This window comes from Astatotilapia calliptera, chromosome 14 (genome assembly GCF_964374335.1).
Source record: "Astatotilapia calliptera chromosome 14, fAstCal68.1, whole genome shotgun sequence".
Lineage (NCBI taxonomy): Eukaryota > Metazoa > Chordata > Actinopteri > Cichliformes > Cichlidae > Astatotilapia > Astatotilapia calliptera.
Genome location: NC_137435.1, coordinates 35,153,256 through 35,167,423, shown reverse-complemented (window position 1 = coordinate 35,167,423; position 14,168 = coordinate 35,153,256). Strand labels below are relative to the sequence as shown.

Below are 14,168 nucleotides of genomic sequence, written 5' to 3'. Positions count from 1 at the left end.
TCTTAATCCATCACGTCTGCTTCGACCCAGAATATACATATATATATACATATATATATATATATATATATATATATATATATATATCTACATATATATATGTATATGTATGTGTTCTGGTTGTACATGCACGTGCACTACTCACGCTGGGAGCAATACGCTGCAGCTGCCTAAGGGTGATGCGGTTATACATGGTGCTGATGTCCTTTCTTTGGTCGTCATATTCTGACACAGTGATCTGGAAAGAGAGGAAATTTTACTCAGCACTGCGCACACACTCATGTGAAAAAAGAAACACATACACGCACACACGCACACACGCACACACACACACATAATCAGCTTACATTGGCCAGACGGGTCTCCAGCTGTATAATCTCCGTGGACTTCTGTGTGGCGTTGTGAGCTCCCAGCATGCTCAGCAAGCGCTCCATCAGACCCTTGTATGCCGTCAGGATCTGAGAAGCAGAGTGATATCAGCGCTAATAGACAGGAGGTGCTGCTGAGACATCGTCAATAATGTCCGGAGACGGCGGTGACATGTGGCAAAGTGGACAGCACAACAACACCACAGTGGGTGACAGAGGAAAACAGGTGGATGGATGAAGAAGAGCGAATGAAGAGTCAATAGGGCAGATGGGAGGAGGAGAGAAGGAGGAAAGGACTGAGGGAGAGAAGATGGGGGAAAGAGGGGAAAGAGGAAGGGAGGGTGGCAAAGAGAAGTGGAAAAGAAAGCAAAAGAAAAAGATGATGTAGGAAGGAGAGAAGAGAGAAGCGAGAAGGCAGGCAATGGTTGGGGTCAAACAGGAGGTGGGATGAAATGATGATGAAATTTAGGCCAGTGAAAGGAAGAAGAATCAGGGAAGTAATGAGAGGAAGGGAGAAGGAATGGAGGAGGAAAAGTGGAGGGATACTGGTGGGTGGTAATAGAGGGAGAAAGCTCACCTTTGTACTATCTTCATCCTGGCCCAGATAGAGACTTCTTTCAGGCAGTGTGAGCCCTTCCTGATCAATCTGCACCAACATATGCACACATACAGTCAAAAGCTCAGGAGAGTTTTTATCTGCCATGTAGTCATATGTTTTACTAAGCACCCCACTGGTACATATTCAAAGGGTTGATTAATATTTGATACTCTGAAAAAATGGTAACATTTACAAACTATTCTCCACACTGTATGCTAAACATTAATCATTTATAACATTTAATGAATAATTCACACAGAGTAATTCATCTTTTATTAAACTGCACATGTTTGACATCTAATATTACTGGGTTTTGTGAAAATCCTATCCAGAAGTTTTGGTTTTAAAAAAACTAAACAAAACTCTCCACACACTTATAGTCTTCTGACTAAAATCTAAACATGTGACCTATGCATGAATCCTGGGTCAAAATAGGGGCTTCCAAAAACTTCAAATAGAATAAAGAATTAGACATTTGAAAGTGAAAATTATAAATTATACTAAAAAAAATATTATTAACCAAAGAAAAGAAAAGAAAAAAGCAGCACTGCTGGAGGCTCTCTGTCTGACAGGTAAAACTGGATTTCTGTTCTATCTACCCCATACTGGGCGCCAAAGTAGAAACAGCTGTTTGCTGTGGGCCGAGATCCAGCTACCTTAAAACACACCATTGGTGAGAAAGAGAGTAGTTTAATCCCTGGCTCTATTAGTTTGCCCTCATGTGTACATAATGTAATATTAAATTGTTTTATTCCATGAGAGTTTTTTTTTTAATAAATAAATAATTTAATATGACTTTGGCCAGTTTCGACAGCACTAATGATAATAATATGTCTGTAAAGAGGCAAGTTCAGCTCTAATTTAGACTTCCATTGGACCTTTTGTGCCATTGTTGCACTGTATTTGGAAAAAACCCCACATTTTTTTAATACCATTAAAAACTCACACAACAAGCATTTTCAAATGGACTGAGTTTTCTCATAAGTTCTCACCCTGATAGCATTCCTTGAGGAGTTTTTGTCATCCACATTGACGGTGAGGGAGAAGAAGACAGCAGTGCTGTACTCTCCCTGCGTCCTATAGAGCAGCTCATTAAAGTCCGGTCTCTGTGGTGCACCCTCCCTTTCCCACCCTGCAGCACCAGGGGGAGCCCCCACCAGGTCCCACCCTCCACAGCTGTCTATTACCTCCATCATGGGGTCAGACCCCAGCTTGTCAATCTCCTGGATGTTGATGCAAGATCGATAGAACTCCTTGACTTTACGCTCTGCTGAGTTGGGCCCACGCCTCCGAATTGGCTCCAGCAGAAGGCGCTGTAGTTTCTCCTCATTATGTTCTCCTATGGCAGTAATGATGCCGTAGCTGAGCTTGTCCTCTGGGATGCCATGGCGCCTCAGCCAACCACCACAGGCGAAGGAATAGAAATCCTGGCATGGCTGGATGGTTGGGTCGATATTGGCCTGAACAAAACGAGCAGCCCGCAGGAGGGAGCGTTTCCGCTGGCAGTCCTGACGGCACTGCATGTCCTGGTGGACGTCCAGTGAAATGTACTTGAGTGCCAGCATGCTTCCCAGGATGACACACATGCCTGCAGCAAAGACCAGTGCAGAGAGGAGGCAGATTTCCCTCCGGCTCCATCGAGGGAGGCCCCCACTGTTGCCGGTGCTCCCTGGATCTTTGTTTCGACCACCTGACCAGGTCCCTCCCCGACTTCGTCCCATGTGACGGTCCAAGCTGCCCCCCAAATGAAGAGTCATACCATTACTGAGGATATCACTGCTGTAGCGACCGCCATATTTAATTTCCTGGAACTCATCATAGTGGGCTGTTAGTGAGTACGTCTTCTCCATCTTAAAGTAGAGTTTCTAGTCAACAAAGAGAAAGAGGAAGGGATGGAATTGGAGTTATTTTTGTGTTCAGAGTACTTTTATGACCGCTCCTACCGAGGCAGAAGCATAAATACCTTGTATGGGGCAAAACACTCAACTGATGTCAAAATAATCCTGTTGGCCTTCTTTAGGAAAAGTCCCCTTTATTCTTTTTAAATCAAAAGCCAGCAGAGCAAGAGACTTCCATTGTTAACAAGGAATCTCTCGGGTCCCGCTCTCTCTCGCTCATTCTCCTCCCCTCTGCTCCCTTTCCATTTGTTTTCCTCTCCCCGCTCTCTCTCTCTCTCTCTCCAACCAGTTACAGGTCACCTGTCGATAAAAAAATAAAAAAGAAATGAGACAGAGCAGGGCTGTAAGTCGACAGAAAGATGGGAAATTGAATCCATGATAACAGCCGCACAGGATGACAAAACAGCATCTGTTTTGCCACATTTCCCCCCACTTTGTCTCCGTCTGTTTGTCAGGTAAAGCTGTTGGATTGATTGGTGATAGTCAACCCACAAGGAGACGATGCCCCCCCTCCCAAACTGAATTATGGCTTTGGACAGATCAATGGCGAGTGAGAGCAAAGACTTGAGCATCAGCTGGGCAAAGATAGGTGTGGCAATCACCATAACGTAGCCCATCTCAGTCCGAATTGATGTAAAATTTTACTATATTGCAGATGGGTAGATAAAATGTATTACCTCTGTTTTGCCGAACGTATATGAGTGGACCATCATAATACACCTGCCAAGAGCAGACCAATGTTTCTGATCATTTTGAAGAAGTAAAACTGAATTGGAAATGCCTTCCTCCTTAATATAGCTGCAGAAATGCAGTTTCCATGTCACTTTTTTACTTACACGCCTGCCAACTCCCTGTTTGTTAATGTAAAACACAAGGTGACAGAAAAACGGAAAATTGAATCTATAAGTACAAAAGCAGAGAATGACAGAAACAGCATCTGCTTCGCAACACTTTCCCCCACTTTGTCTCTGTCGGTTTTTCAGCTGAAGTTGTTGAATTGATTGGTGATGGTAAACGCACAGGGAAACTATGTCCCCCCACCGACTTGTGACACATCAATGGAGAAGACTTGGAACAAAGATTTAAGCATCAGATGGACAAAGATAGGTGAGTCAGTCCAGTTTGACACAAAACATTTATTACTGCAGAAGGACAGTTGATCACCTGATGACACACACACATGCCAAGCTGACTTGCTGTGGACCGAGCTAATACGCCAGCAAAGAGTGGACCAGTGTTTCTTGTCATTCTAAGTAAAAGTGAAGGGTATTTTCTTTTAAGGTCTTTTTCTTTCTTAATGTTACTTCAGATATCATATATGTTTGTGTTGAATCTGCCTTCCTGTTTATGAAAAAAAGGTAGACCCTTTGCAGAGAACTTAAAAGAACACCAAGTTCTCACACGATGAGCAGCTGCATTTGAATTTTAACACAAACACTCATAAAGCTCTTAACATGCATTTCTGTAACACATTAAAATGTATTCTTTTTCACTTTTGGCTATGTTCTACATGTAGCCTTTAAGTTATATCACCGGTCTTTAGAAAGATACACTGACTGATTGTTTTTTGGATGGTGTCCCAATCGGAGCTTGTAAGCGTGCCCAAGTCTGTGTGTGTGTGTGAGAGAGAGTGAGAGTGAGACAGAGGTTGTTTTTTAGTGGCTAGGCACAATGGACCTGCTGAAAGCTGTGAACGCTATCTGTAAATATTGATCCCTGTTATCTCCACTGAGGATAGCAAACTTCAGCACTGATTACTTTAAACAGCTCTCCTTATAAGAATGCTGTATGTAGACAAGAAGAAAAGAAAAAGCAAGAAAAGGAAGAAGGACAAAATTTTTTAAATAAACTAAAGAAGACTTTATAGGTAAACAGGTGTATAGCTTTCCCCATTCTGTGGCAGATGGATGATGAGTTGGTTCAAATGTTGAGTTTTAGTGGGAAAAGGGCAGCCTAAAAAAAACCCAATACTGTAGAAAGTGTGCATGCGCGGTGCAGGGATAACATTATTGTCTATCACTGCAGAGATGTGGACTTTCGGTCTCAGTAATTGCATGTTTGAACAAATACAGCCATCTTTATTGGAAGGGTATCTACTCTTAACTTCTGATTATGCCTGCATTCAGGATAACTCTAAATAAAGGTATGATTCATGCTTTGGGACAGTAGCAGGAAGCAGCAAGATATCGGAGCAAGCACCAAATAGCAAAATGGAAAGCAAAGACTAAACAAAGCCTTACATGTGGTCATAGTGTCCACAGTGTCCAGAGTTAAGGGTTAATTTATTTGGAGTCATATTTTGGAACTTTTGTCCAGTACTCTCTTTTAGCATTGTTTTTCTGTACCAACTCATGAGGAAAATATCTGGCTACACTCCTCTGTCTACTGACTGGTGACGACAAAAGCCTGTGATTGGTTTTACACATTGTTTTGAAAAATGTTTACTGGGATGGTCTAAAGTCGACATTGGACATTGTACTTTATCAGAAATGTTCAATAGGTGAATATCCTCCTGTCCAACATTTTTCTGTCTAACAATTTTTGCACAAGTGTACATCCACTTCACATTGATGCTGAAAAGCTGTGAAAAATGAAGCAGAGTTGTTGCGCGTCATTCGCCCAATGATATCTCTCGTTATGATTGACAGCGTTTTTCTTTTGCCTTTGAGTGTGGCTGTGAACACTTCCTATTTTATAACTGCTTTACCTGCAGCACAGCCTGACTCTGAAAGCTTGTATGTAAGGTTGGTGGCTGGTCTGACGTGCATGATGGTAAATAAATGTTTTTTTTTACATTTTTTAAAATCATAAATGTTTTGGTTTTCTAACAATTTAATAATTAGGATTCATTTCATGTGTACGTGCCTTTCAAACATCTCAAGGTAAACTTGTATACATACAGCATTTAAAGCCATATATACAATTATAATAACCAAATAAATAAAATCACAAAGCAAAATTATTTAAAAAAAAAAAAAACTGATCACAGTAACAAAGGCCATGCTACAATGAAGGCTATGCAAGTCTGAACAGGTTCTGAGATGAGATTTAAAAATAGAGGCAGTTTATGGTTTGGAGATCTGGAAGAAGTGTGTTTCAAATCTTGGGGCAGAGCAACTAAAGGCTCTAAGTCTCATGGCAGTCAGATGCAGCAGAAGGAACAGACAAAAGAGAAGCTGAAGAGGACCAGAGTGTGCTAGAGAGTAAGTATTAGCAAGATCAGATAAGTATAGAGGAGTAAGGTTATGAAGGGCTTTGAAAGTGAGAAGGAGGATCTTGAAGTTAATGTGTAGGTGAACTGGAAGCCAATGGAGCTGTTTAAGAACAGACGTTATGTGTTCAGTGACTCTGGTTCGGGATATAATGTGGGCAGCTGAATTCTGAACCAACTGCAGTTTATGGAGAGATTCATGAGAAAGACTGTGGAGAAGAGAATTACAGTAACCAGGATGAGATGTGACAAGAGCATTGACAGGTATGGCTGTGGAGAATAAGTGAGGAACAAAGGGGTTATTATTGTGAAGATGAAGGTAGGCAGACCAGGTGATATTGTTTATGTGCCGTGATGGAAAGACTACTGTCAAGGATGATACCCAAACTCTTAACCCGAGGGGAAGGTATGACGACAGAGGTATCAATAGACATTTAAAAAAGTTATAAGACTTAGACGGTGCAAAATTGGTGTTCAGTTTTATTACCATTAAGTTTAAGAAAATTGTGTGTAAACCAAACTTTACTTGCATTTAAATGTTCAGAAATGGATGTGGATGGGTGAGCAGAAGTGGGAAGAGAAATAGAGCTGTGTGTCATCTGCATAACAGTGAAATTGAATCTAATATTTCCAGAAAATATTACTAAGGTAAAGATGACCCCTAAAGCTTGTCTGGGGGCTGGAGGGGATATCATCAACCTCTCAGCCTTTACATCTTTCTAGTGCAGCGCAAAGCTGGCAGGTGGTTAGTGCAGTGCACAGAGATGTGAACAAACTAGAGTGAGCTGAAAGAGGAGAAAAAACAGGGTGAAAGTGAAAGCCAAGTATTGTGTGTCTCTGTGCAGTGTCACTATCAATGTAACTTATCATCCATCAACCTTCTGCTTTGTCACACACACACACGCACACCATAAACATGCTGGATCTATAAAACTGTAACTGATCACTATTACCCTCTTGCACTTCATGCACATAATTTATTATAATGTAAATAAAATCAAATTATTGTTAAAATTATACACCACACAATCTCCTCCTGCAAGTTCTCCCCTTCTCTCTTTCAGCTACAGACACGAACACACATACACATCTTCTTTGTGTCACAATTCCTTGCGCGTTATAATAAATTATGACACACACACTCACATGTGCACACACACCATCACACACTGAGTGGACATCCAGCTTATGGCTAATGGATTGGATCTTGCGGGTACCATCGCAGAGAAAGGCATGTGTGATAAATGGCTATTTATCGAACATGACAGGGCCTAATATCTGAGAGGTATACTAACACAGCAGCAGACACACACACACACACACACACACACAAACACCCTTTCTTTTTCCTCACTCACACACTTTCCATCCATGTAACAAAAGCACACCCATGCAGATGCATAGCACCATGTCACTGGTCAAATATTTCCCTTAAATCTTATAAGGAAAATATAGCCTTTTGTTTTCTGATAGCTGTGGTTCTCTAAGAGTGATCTGGTACCATTTCTAGTACTGGGATCTTACTTAAGGGGACATTAAGCTAACACACGCTTATTCTGTCAGAACTACTATAGTTCTAGTTTTCAAAATTTGCCAAACAGCTATTTCTACAACTTTCTATAAAACACTCATTTCAGACAGTTTTTTCTTCACTTGGACCTTTATGACATCACAGAGAGAGGTTTTTCTTAATATGGCCATCTAAGGCACACAGCTCTAACTACGAGCACAGAAGTCACACCCACCTTCCTTCCAACTCTTAGCTTCAAGATAGAGGGGATAAAATTCAATTCAATTCAGTTTTTGTAAAGAGCCAAATCACAGCAAATCACAGCCTCCCATTCTACTTTTAAATATCTTAGGAACCACAAGTAAACCAGCAGTCTGAGAAATGGCGTGTTTCAGAGAGTAGATGAACTGTGGGGATGTACCAAGGCCCAGTATGAAATTGCTGAAGATTAATCTGAACTTTAATTCAATCTAGTTCCATTTAGGTAACAGCATTCGTCCCAAGGCACTTCATAATATAAAGTAAAGACGATACATTAAAGAGAGCACATCAACTATCTTGTTGTCCTCTAGAAGCATGCACTTTGCAGTGGTGGGGATGAAGAAATCCCTTTTTGAGGCTAAGGGTGGGGCAGCGACCTACTGTAACTGACTGGGAACTGAGGGGCCAAAAAAGGCCAAAAAAAAAAAAAAAGCACGTCTTTTATAAGAAAGGACAGAATCTTGCAATTCTAACAGTCCAGGAATAAAACCATGGTGTTTAAATCGAGCATAATAGGTCTGTTTTAAGTGTCTATTCCTTCTTTTTGAGGGTGATTTGAGCCAGCTGTGAACACATTTGATTTCCACTGTGTCCAGGCAACATGCTGTACAAACTAACTCTGACTGAGTATATCCCGGCGCTTAGGTGGATCCATTTCTGATTCCAGGTTTTGCTGGTAAGAAAGATGCTTCAGTGATGTGTGCACAAAAAACTGCTTTTGTATAGGTGCTAGTGTTTACATATAAAACTGCGGTTCCGTGAATGCCCTCATGGGTGAACTGTCAGGACCACGGAGCCAATTTTAAAGTTATGAAGTTGTCCTTTAAGCAAACTGCAGACTCAGAAGGTTGCATGGACCTTCCCATTGCTTTTCTCACCGCTAATAATAAATCCTTGAGAGGAGCTCAATGCATAATCAATAAGCAGAGGCTTCCAATCATATCAGGGTCAGGTTCACACCACTGTAGATGGATCAAAGTACTACTGGGCTTGGAATGTGGAGTTACTGGTGTGAGTTAACTGATTTCAGTAATGTGGACAGGCAATTTTACTGGTGTAGATTTATTTACTCCTCATTTCCTAAAACGAGCATATCAAATGCTCATTGTGTATCAGCATGAGCTGTACTAACACATCAACAGATCTAAAGTGTTCCCCGTGGTCCAAGGAGGCAGACAGATTTGCTGCTAGCGAGATGGAATGTCACCTGGGGCAAACATCGGCTGGCATCAGAGCTGCGAAGTTGCTTAAACGATTGCTAGGAAGACCATCAAGATTAAAACCATAAATACCGGCTCTGCCAGTGTTATGCATTCACCCATTAACAAATGGCAGCAAAATAGTGACCCCACCGACAAATACATAAAGAGCTACACCCTCATATTCATTTCCTAGCTGAAAACTTTTTTTTGGCACAGGATTTTGAGATACTTGTCTTCCACAAAACTAAACCATACTCCGGATGCTGCTTTTTACCCACCTTGCCTTCATATTAATACAAATTGACACAGAACAAACTTCCTGCCGCACCTTCACTGTAGTTTGTGAGGATATTTAGTGTTGCCCAGAAATAACAGCTTAGCGGCACCCTCTCCTCTCCCCGCCACTTTTATCTCTGCTCGGGAAAGTTACGTCACCTGAAAGCATTCTATAAATGGACTTATTATCCCTTAATCAAAGTGGTCACAGAGCCTGCCCCAAAAGCTTCACGGTGCTCTGAAGGTTCAGCGTGGAAGCCAGCCTTATCGCCGGTCGCCAGAGGCAAGGGTATAGTGCTGCGGTGCGTTTGTATGGGCTACAGATTTGGACACACAGCTCAAGGGTCCTGCAGTGTAACGGGACTTAGACATGTACCCAAGCAAAGCCTCCTTTGTGCTGCTTTTAAAAACTATGTGTGTTGTGTATACGGAGTAAATGTCCCACATCAGACTTACTGGAGAACTTTTTTTTTTAAGGAACACACTGGGCTCCTTATTCTTATTTTATTATTAAAACAGATGAGTTTGAGTCATCCTGAAGAAAAATTAAGTAGCCCCCACCCCACCCCCTGCTCTCTCTCTCTCTCTCACACATACACATTGGCAGGAATGAAGTGCTCACATACTGTAACTCTATTATCTTTAATGAGTCCCCAGGCTCTCCTTTTCCAGCACTGTGCCAAACTACAGTTCAAACATCAGGATTATTACAGTTTTAATTTGATCTAGGCAAACATTTATTTGATCTGCTTTATTTTATTAGTTAGGCAGTTTTGGTGGATTTCGCTGAAAAGAACCAAGAACCAATATTTTTAAAGAATTAAACTACAATAAATAAACAAATAAATTAAATCGTGCTTCATGGTGCCAGATTTTCATTATAGAAAAACGATTTTTTTTAAATGTTTTTTATGATTTTAGATGGAAAATTCTGACCAGAGCAGAGCAGTTTCTCTCATGTATAGACCTCTGTCTGCAGGGTGGCTGTTGGCACAGAGGCGCTAATTCAAATAAAACTTTCTGGCGTTGCGAAAAGTGAGTAAAAAGTGCGTAAAGACACAGAATGAACTGCTGTGAGTGCGCGAGGAGAACGCATACACATGTCATTTATTCCCAAGTTTATTCCTTAGTAAGTTTGTGCACGTTGTTAATTTCAGCCGGAAATACGGGCAGCATTTAGAGCCAGCGAGGCACGCGGACCTGTCGGACCAGCGCACGTCGTTCGACCGGAAAATAACGCACTCAGTCAGCAGCCAATTAAAGTCTCTTCCACGCGCAGCATCTCGCGCATCAATTTCTCTCTTTTTACTTTTGCCCACCAAAACTTCTGGCCACGTTCGCACAGACACACCGCGAACTAGGAGCGCACGTGCATGGCGAAAGCGCAGACTTCTCACTGAAAGGGTGTCTTACTTGGACGTGATTCCCAAGTCAATCTGTGGCACTTTCCCGCCCTATCCTCGCTCTCCGTAATTCAGAAAACACACAAAATGATCAGATTTGGAATCATAAGAACCACCCAGCCCCCTGGTCCCAGCCTGCCGTCACATACACATACGGTGCGCCCTGGCTGGCTCTTTGAGGGAGGAGCAGTTTCAGAACGCTCATTAGAGGTGTGGATATCCGCAGACTGATGGAAACTTGTGCAAGAAAAGATCTTACCTGTGGTGAGTCAATTAAAATCCCTGCTGGGAGTGTAAAAAAAAAAAAACACGCTACTGCATGTGTGTGTGTGAAGGGAAGAGATCCACTCCTCTGAAGGATCTGGCTAGATTATCCGACTCCCCCCCCCAACTCCTCCTCCGGACATCGGCACACACCGGGATCCGCACCGCGTTCTGCTGCCGCTGCAGCTCACAGCCTCCGATGTATGGAGGAAAGAGAGAGAGAGAGAGAGGAGAGAGAGAAGAGAAAGAGGAGGGGGTCCATTAACGAGAAAAGGTCCACACAGACACACACATCAACACTTAGGCACAAACAGATGTTCCTCCTTTAGTCCACTTAACATTTTCTCTAATTGGCGCTACTTTTAAATAATCACTACTCCGGTGAGTGATTATAAAACCAGAAGCACACTCGGTACATTTTCATGCTGGTGCAAATGCTTTAACTTAATATACTGGCTCAGTAATTACCGTTAATTCTGATCTCTTATGTAAGAAGATGGACTTTTGAGACTCAGTGAGCGTCACAAAATTCTCATTTCATTAGAAAAAGCAGCCACTGCTGACTCATGCAGTAGCGCGCAGTTCCACGCACATTAAAATAACCTGAAACCTGCTCAAAACAACATCAGACCTCCCGTTCACTTTGCTGTAATATTAATCGCTTTTCAACTTTCCCTCACACAGCGTTGAAGGAGTTTTCAATTAAAATCGCCGATTCTACCAGCCCAGAGAGGGAACATCAGCTCATTCCCAAATGAGGGAGCCTATTCCACTGATTGATACCATCAGGCTGAGCGGAGCCTCCAAGTCTATTTGAATAAATCTTGTGGTCTAAACAACCACTAAAACCATGAGCTACAGAAACATTCATCTCCACGTGGCCTCAAAGTCACACTAACCAAAGTAATCAAACCAAAAGCTCCACTAATATTATAATGTAAATCAGCTGAGTAACTGAGTGTCCGGTTCACTTGCAGTGATTGTTCAGCGAGAGGAAGGGAGGAGCACTGGTTTATGGTTGATTTTGGAGATTGGAACCCTAATTTCATTATTTTGTCCCTGACTTATTAACCCAGGAGAAAATTCTCAATATATTTTAATAATGAGCAAAAACAGTATTAAAAATTGCTTTGACTCTAAATATGATATGGTTTAAATGTGAATTAAAAATGACACCAAAGCAGATGAGTTTATGTTTAGAAGTTTAGAATTGCTACTGAAGTCAAAGGTAAATGAACAGATTTACATTTGCCAATGGAGGGAAAGGCCAAACAGTCAGAGAAATCCAAAAGGCTTAAGCAGGAAAGCCCTAAAAACAACAGAGGGCAGAAAGCCAGTTTATAGAACAGCATGAATCGAAATTGCTGTTTTATTATTTATTATTTATTATTAATTGTTAATGAGAGCCAAGTGTGCCAACAGTGGAAACTCTGAAAGCATCTGCTGAGCAGGTGTGGGATGACAAATCCTGGAAAGACTGATTTTTGATTAGTGGCAGATTTAAAGGTGCACCAATCAATTTTCTTTCATTCAGACACTTTGTAAGTAACACTCAGATTATGCAATAAGATAAGCATTACTTACATACACAGTCAGCAGTGAAGTCCCAGTTTGATTCCCTTTTTGCTGAACGTTTTGCCTTTTGCACCACTCTACACTCCCCTCACCACCAGCCAGTCATGGCAGATGGCTGTCCAACCCTGAGTGGTTCTGCTGGAGGTTTCTTCCTGTTTTCTTCCTGGAGTTTTTCCTTGCCACTGTCACCAAGTGCTTGGTCATAGGGGGTCGTTTGATTGTTGGGTTTTCTCTGCATTGTTGGGGCTTTACTTTACAGTATAAAGTACCTATAAAGACTGCTGTTGTGATTTGATGCTTTACAAATAAAATTGAATAGTTGCTTGTTAAGTGATGACAATGCATGTACGTAAAAGAAGTTGTCTTTTTTATGGTCTGCAAAGCTTTATCTCTTGTTTTTTCAACAGACATGAGCGTAGCAAAATTATTTAGTCTCTTAATTGTTGTGTGTGGGGGTTTTTTTTAGCACAATTCATATTTTTTACATTACCCATTTAATAACATGTAATCACTGACCTTGGATGAAGATTTCTCAAGTTTTGTCTGTTTCTTTGTACTCTAATATGCTAGCAATTGGGGTACATCAGTATATTTCTAATCTTCCTCCTTCATCTTCTTGGTGCTAATGTGTTTACATTAGTCGGCCATGAGGTAGCTGACTATCAGATGTCAACTAGCAAACTTCATTAATCCTAAAAACATCACGAGCATTTAGTTGCCAGTGATGTGCCAAGGGATAGCCTTCATATAAATGTTAATTTATGGTGACAAATTGACAAAAAACTATCCTTTCATCTCCCTCTTTGTAATATTTTTGTAATATTATTTTCTATATTATTGTAATATTTAATTAAAGTCATTTTGGTTTTATGGCTCTGAACGTTATTGTTTTGATTAACCTAAAGTACCATGTGTTGAACTTTAAACCAGTGGAAGTAAACTAGTGAGCAGTAGGGGAGATGGCCAGTAGGTGTTGGGCTACTGAGTCATTTCATTTTTCCTTGTCTGCTTATGATACCATTATTCAAATTCACTCTTATAGCAATCAAGTAGTTAATAGGTCTGAAAGGCAGGTATGTTTGGGTATGTGTCTGGCTTGATTGCAATTCCTGATCTGGAGTGATTAACAAGCTGTTCTAGTGAGTCAGGCTAGGAGGGCCATTTACAATTTGAGTCACAGCAGTATAATAAAGTTGAGCAATGACAGTTGTTTCTTTATTTTTAATCAAAAAATGTACAATTTTAAAGCACTTTAGATACATTTTGAGACTTGAGTAGGACATGTACGATGCACCTTGGTCTTTTGCTCACATACATATGATACCTTGCACTTGCCTATGTGCTGATCAAGTTTCAGCCTCTCCTCAAGCCTGAAAAGATGGCACCGACTATTCACTGTGACCTTGACTCATAGTCTGTGGCTTTGGTTAATTCTCTTATCTAGAGCAGGCATTTCCTTTGAAAAGACTTTGATAAAGCCACTGTACCCTACCCAGCAACAGGAGAGCAGAAAAACGCTAGTGTAAGTTAGCTGCTCCACCAGTTCTGATGAACAGACTTAAAAGAGAGAATACAAGACAGATGGCCATGAATAAAATGTGC

General features: G+C 41.2%; 1 protein-coding gene across 5 annotated transcripts in view; it reads right to left on the bottom strand.

The window, feature by feature from the left end:
- The window catches only part of ecel1 (endothelin converting enzyme-like 1), a 54,947-nt gene extending 43,743 nt beyond the window's left edge, over positions 1 to 11,204 (bottom strand). The window contains exons 1-6 of one of the 5 annotated variants that reach the window (XM_080288643.1): positions 10,987 to 11,204; positions 2,930 to 3,164; positions 1,959 to 2,831; positions 946 to 1,014; positions 348 to 458; positions 146 to 238 (exon numbers count right to left, since the gene is read on the bottom strand). In XM_080288643.1, the coding sequence (XP_080144769.1) occupies positions 146 to 238; positions 348 to 458; positions 946 to 1,014; positions 1,959 to 2,816 (1,131 nt within the window). In that variant the 5' untranslated portion in view covers positions 2,817 to 2,831; positions 2,930 to 3,164; positions 10,987 to 11,204. The remainder of the gene's footprint in view (positions 1 to 145; positions 239 to 347; positions 459 to 945; positions 1,015 to 1,958; positions 2,832 to 2,929; positions 3,165 to 10,986) is intronic. The other 4 variants (XM_026192231.2, XM_026192232.2, XM_026192234.2 and 1 more) reach the window with 4 other exon arrangements.
- Between the last annotated feature and the right edge of the window lie 2,964 nt (positions 11,205 to 14,168).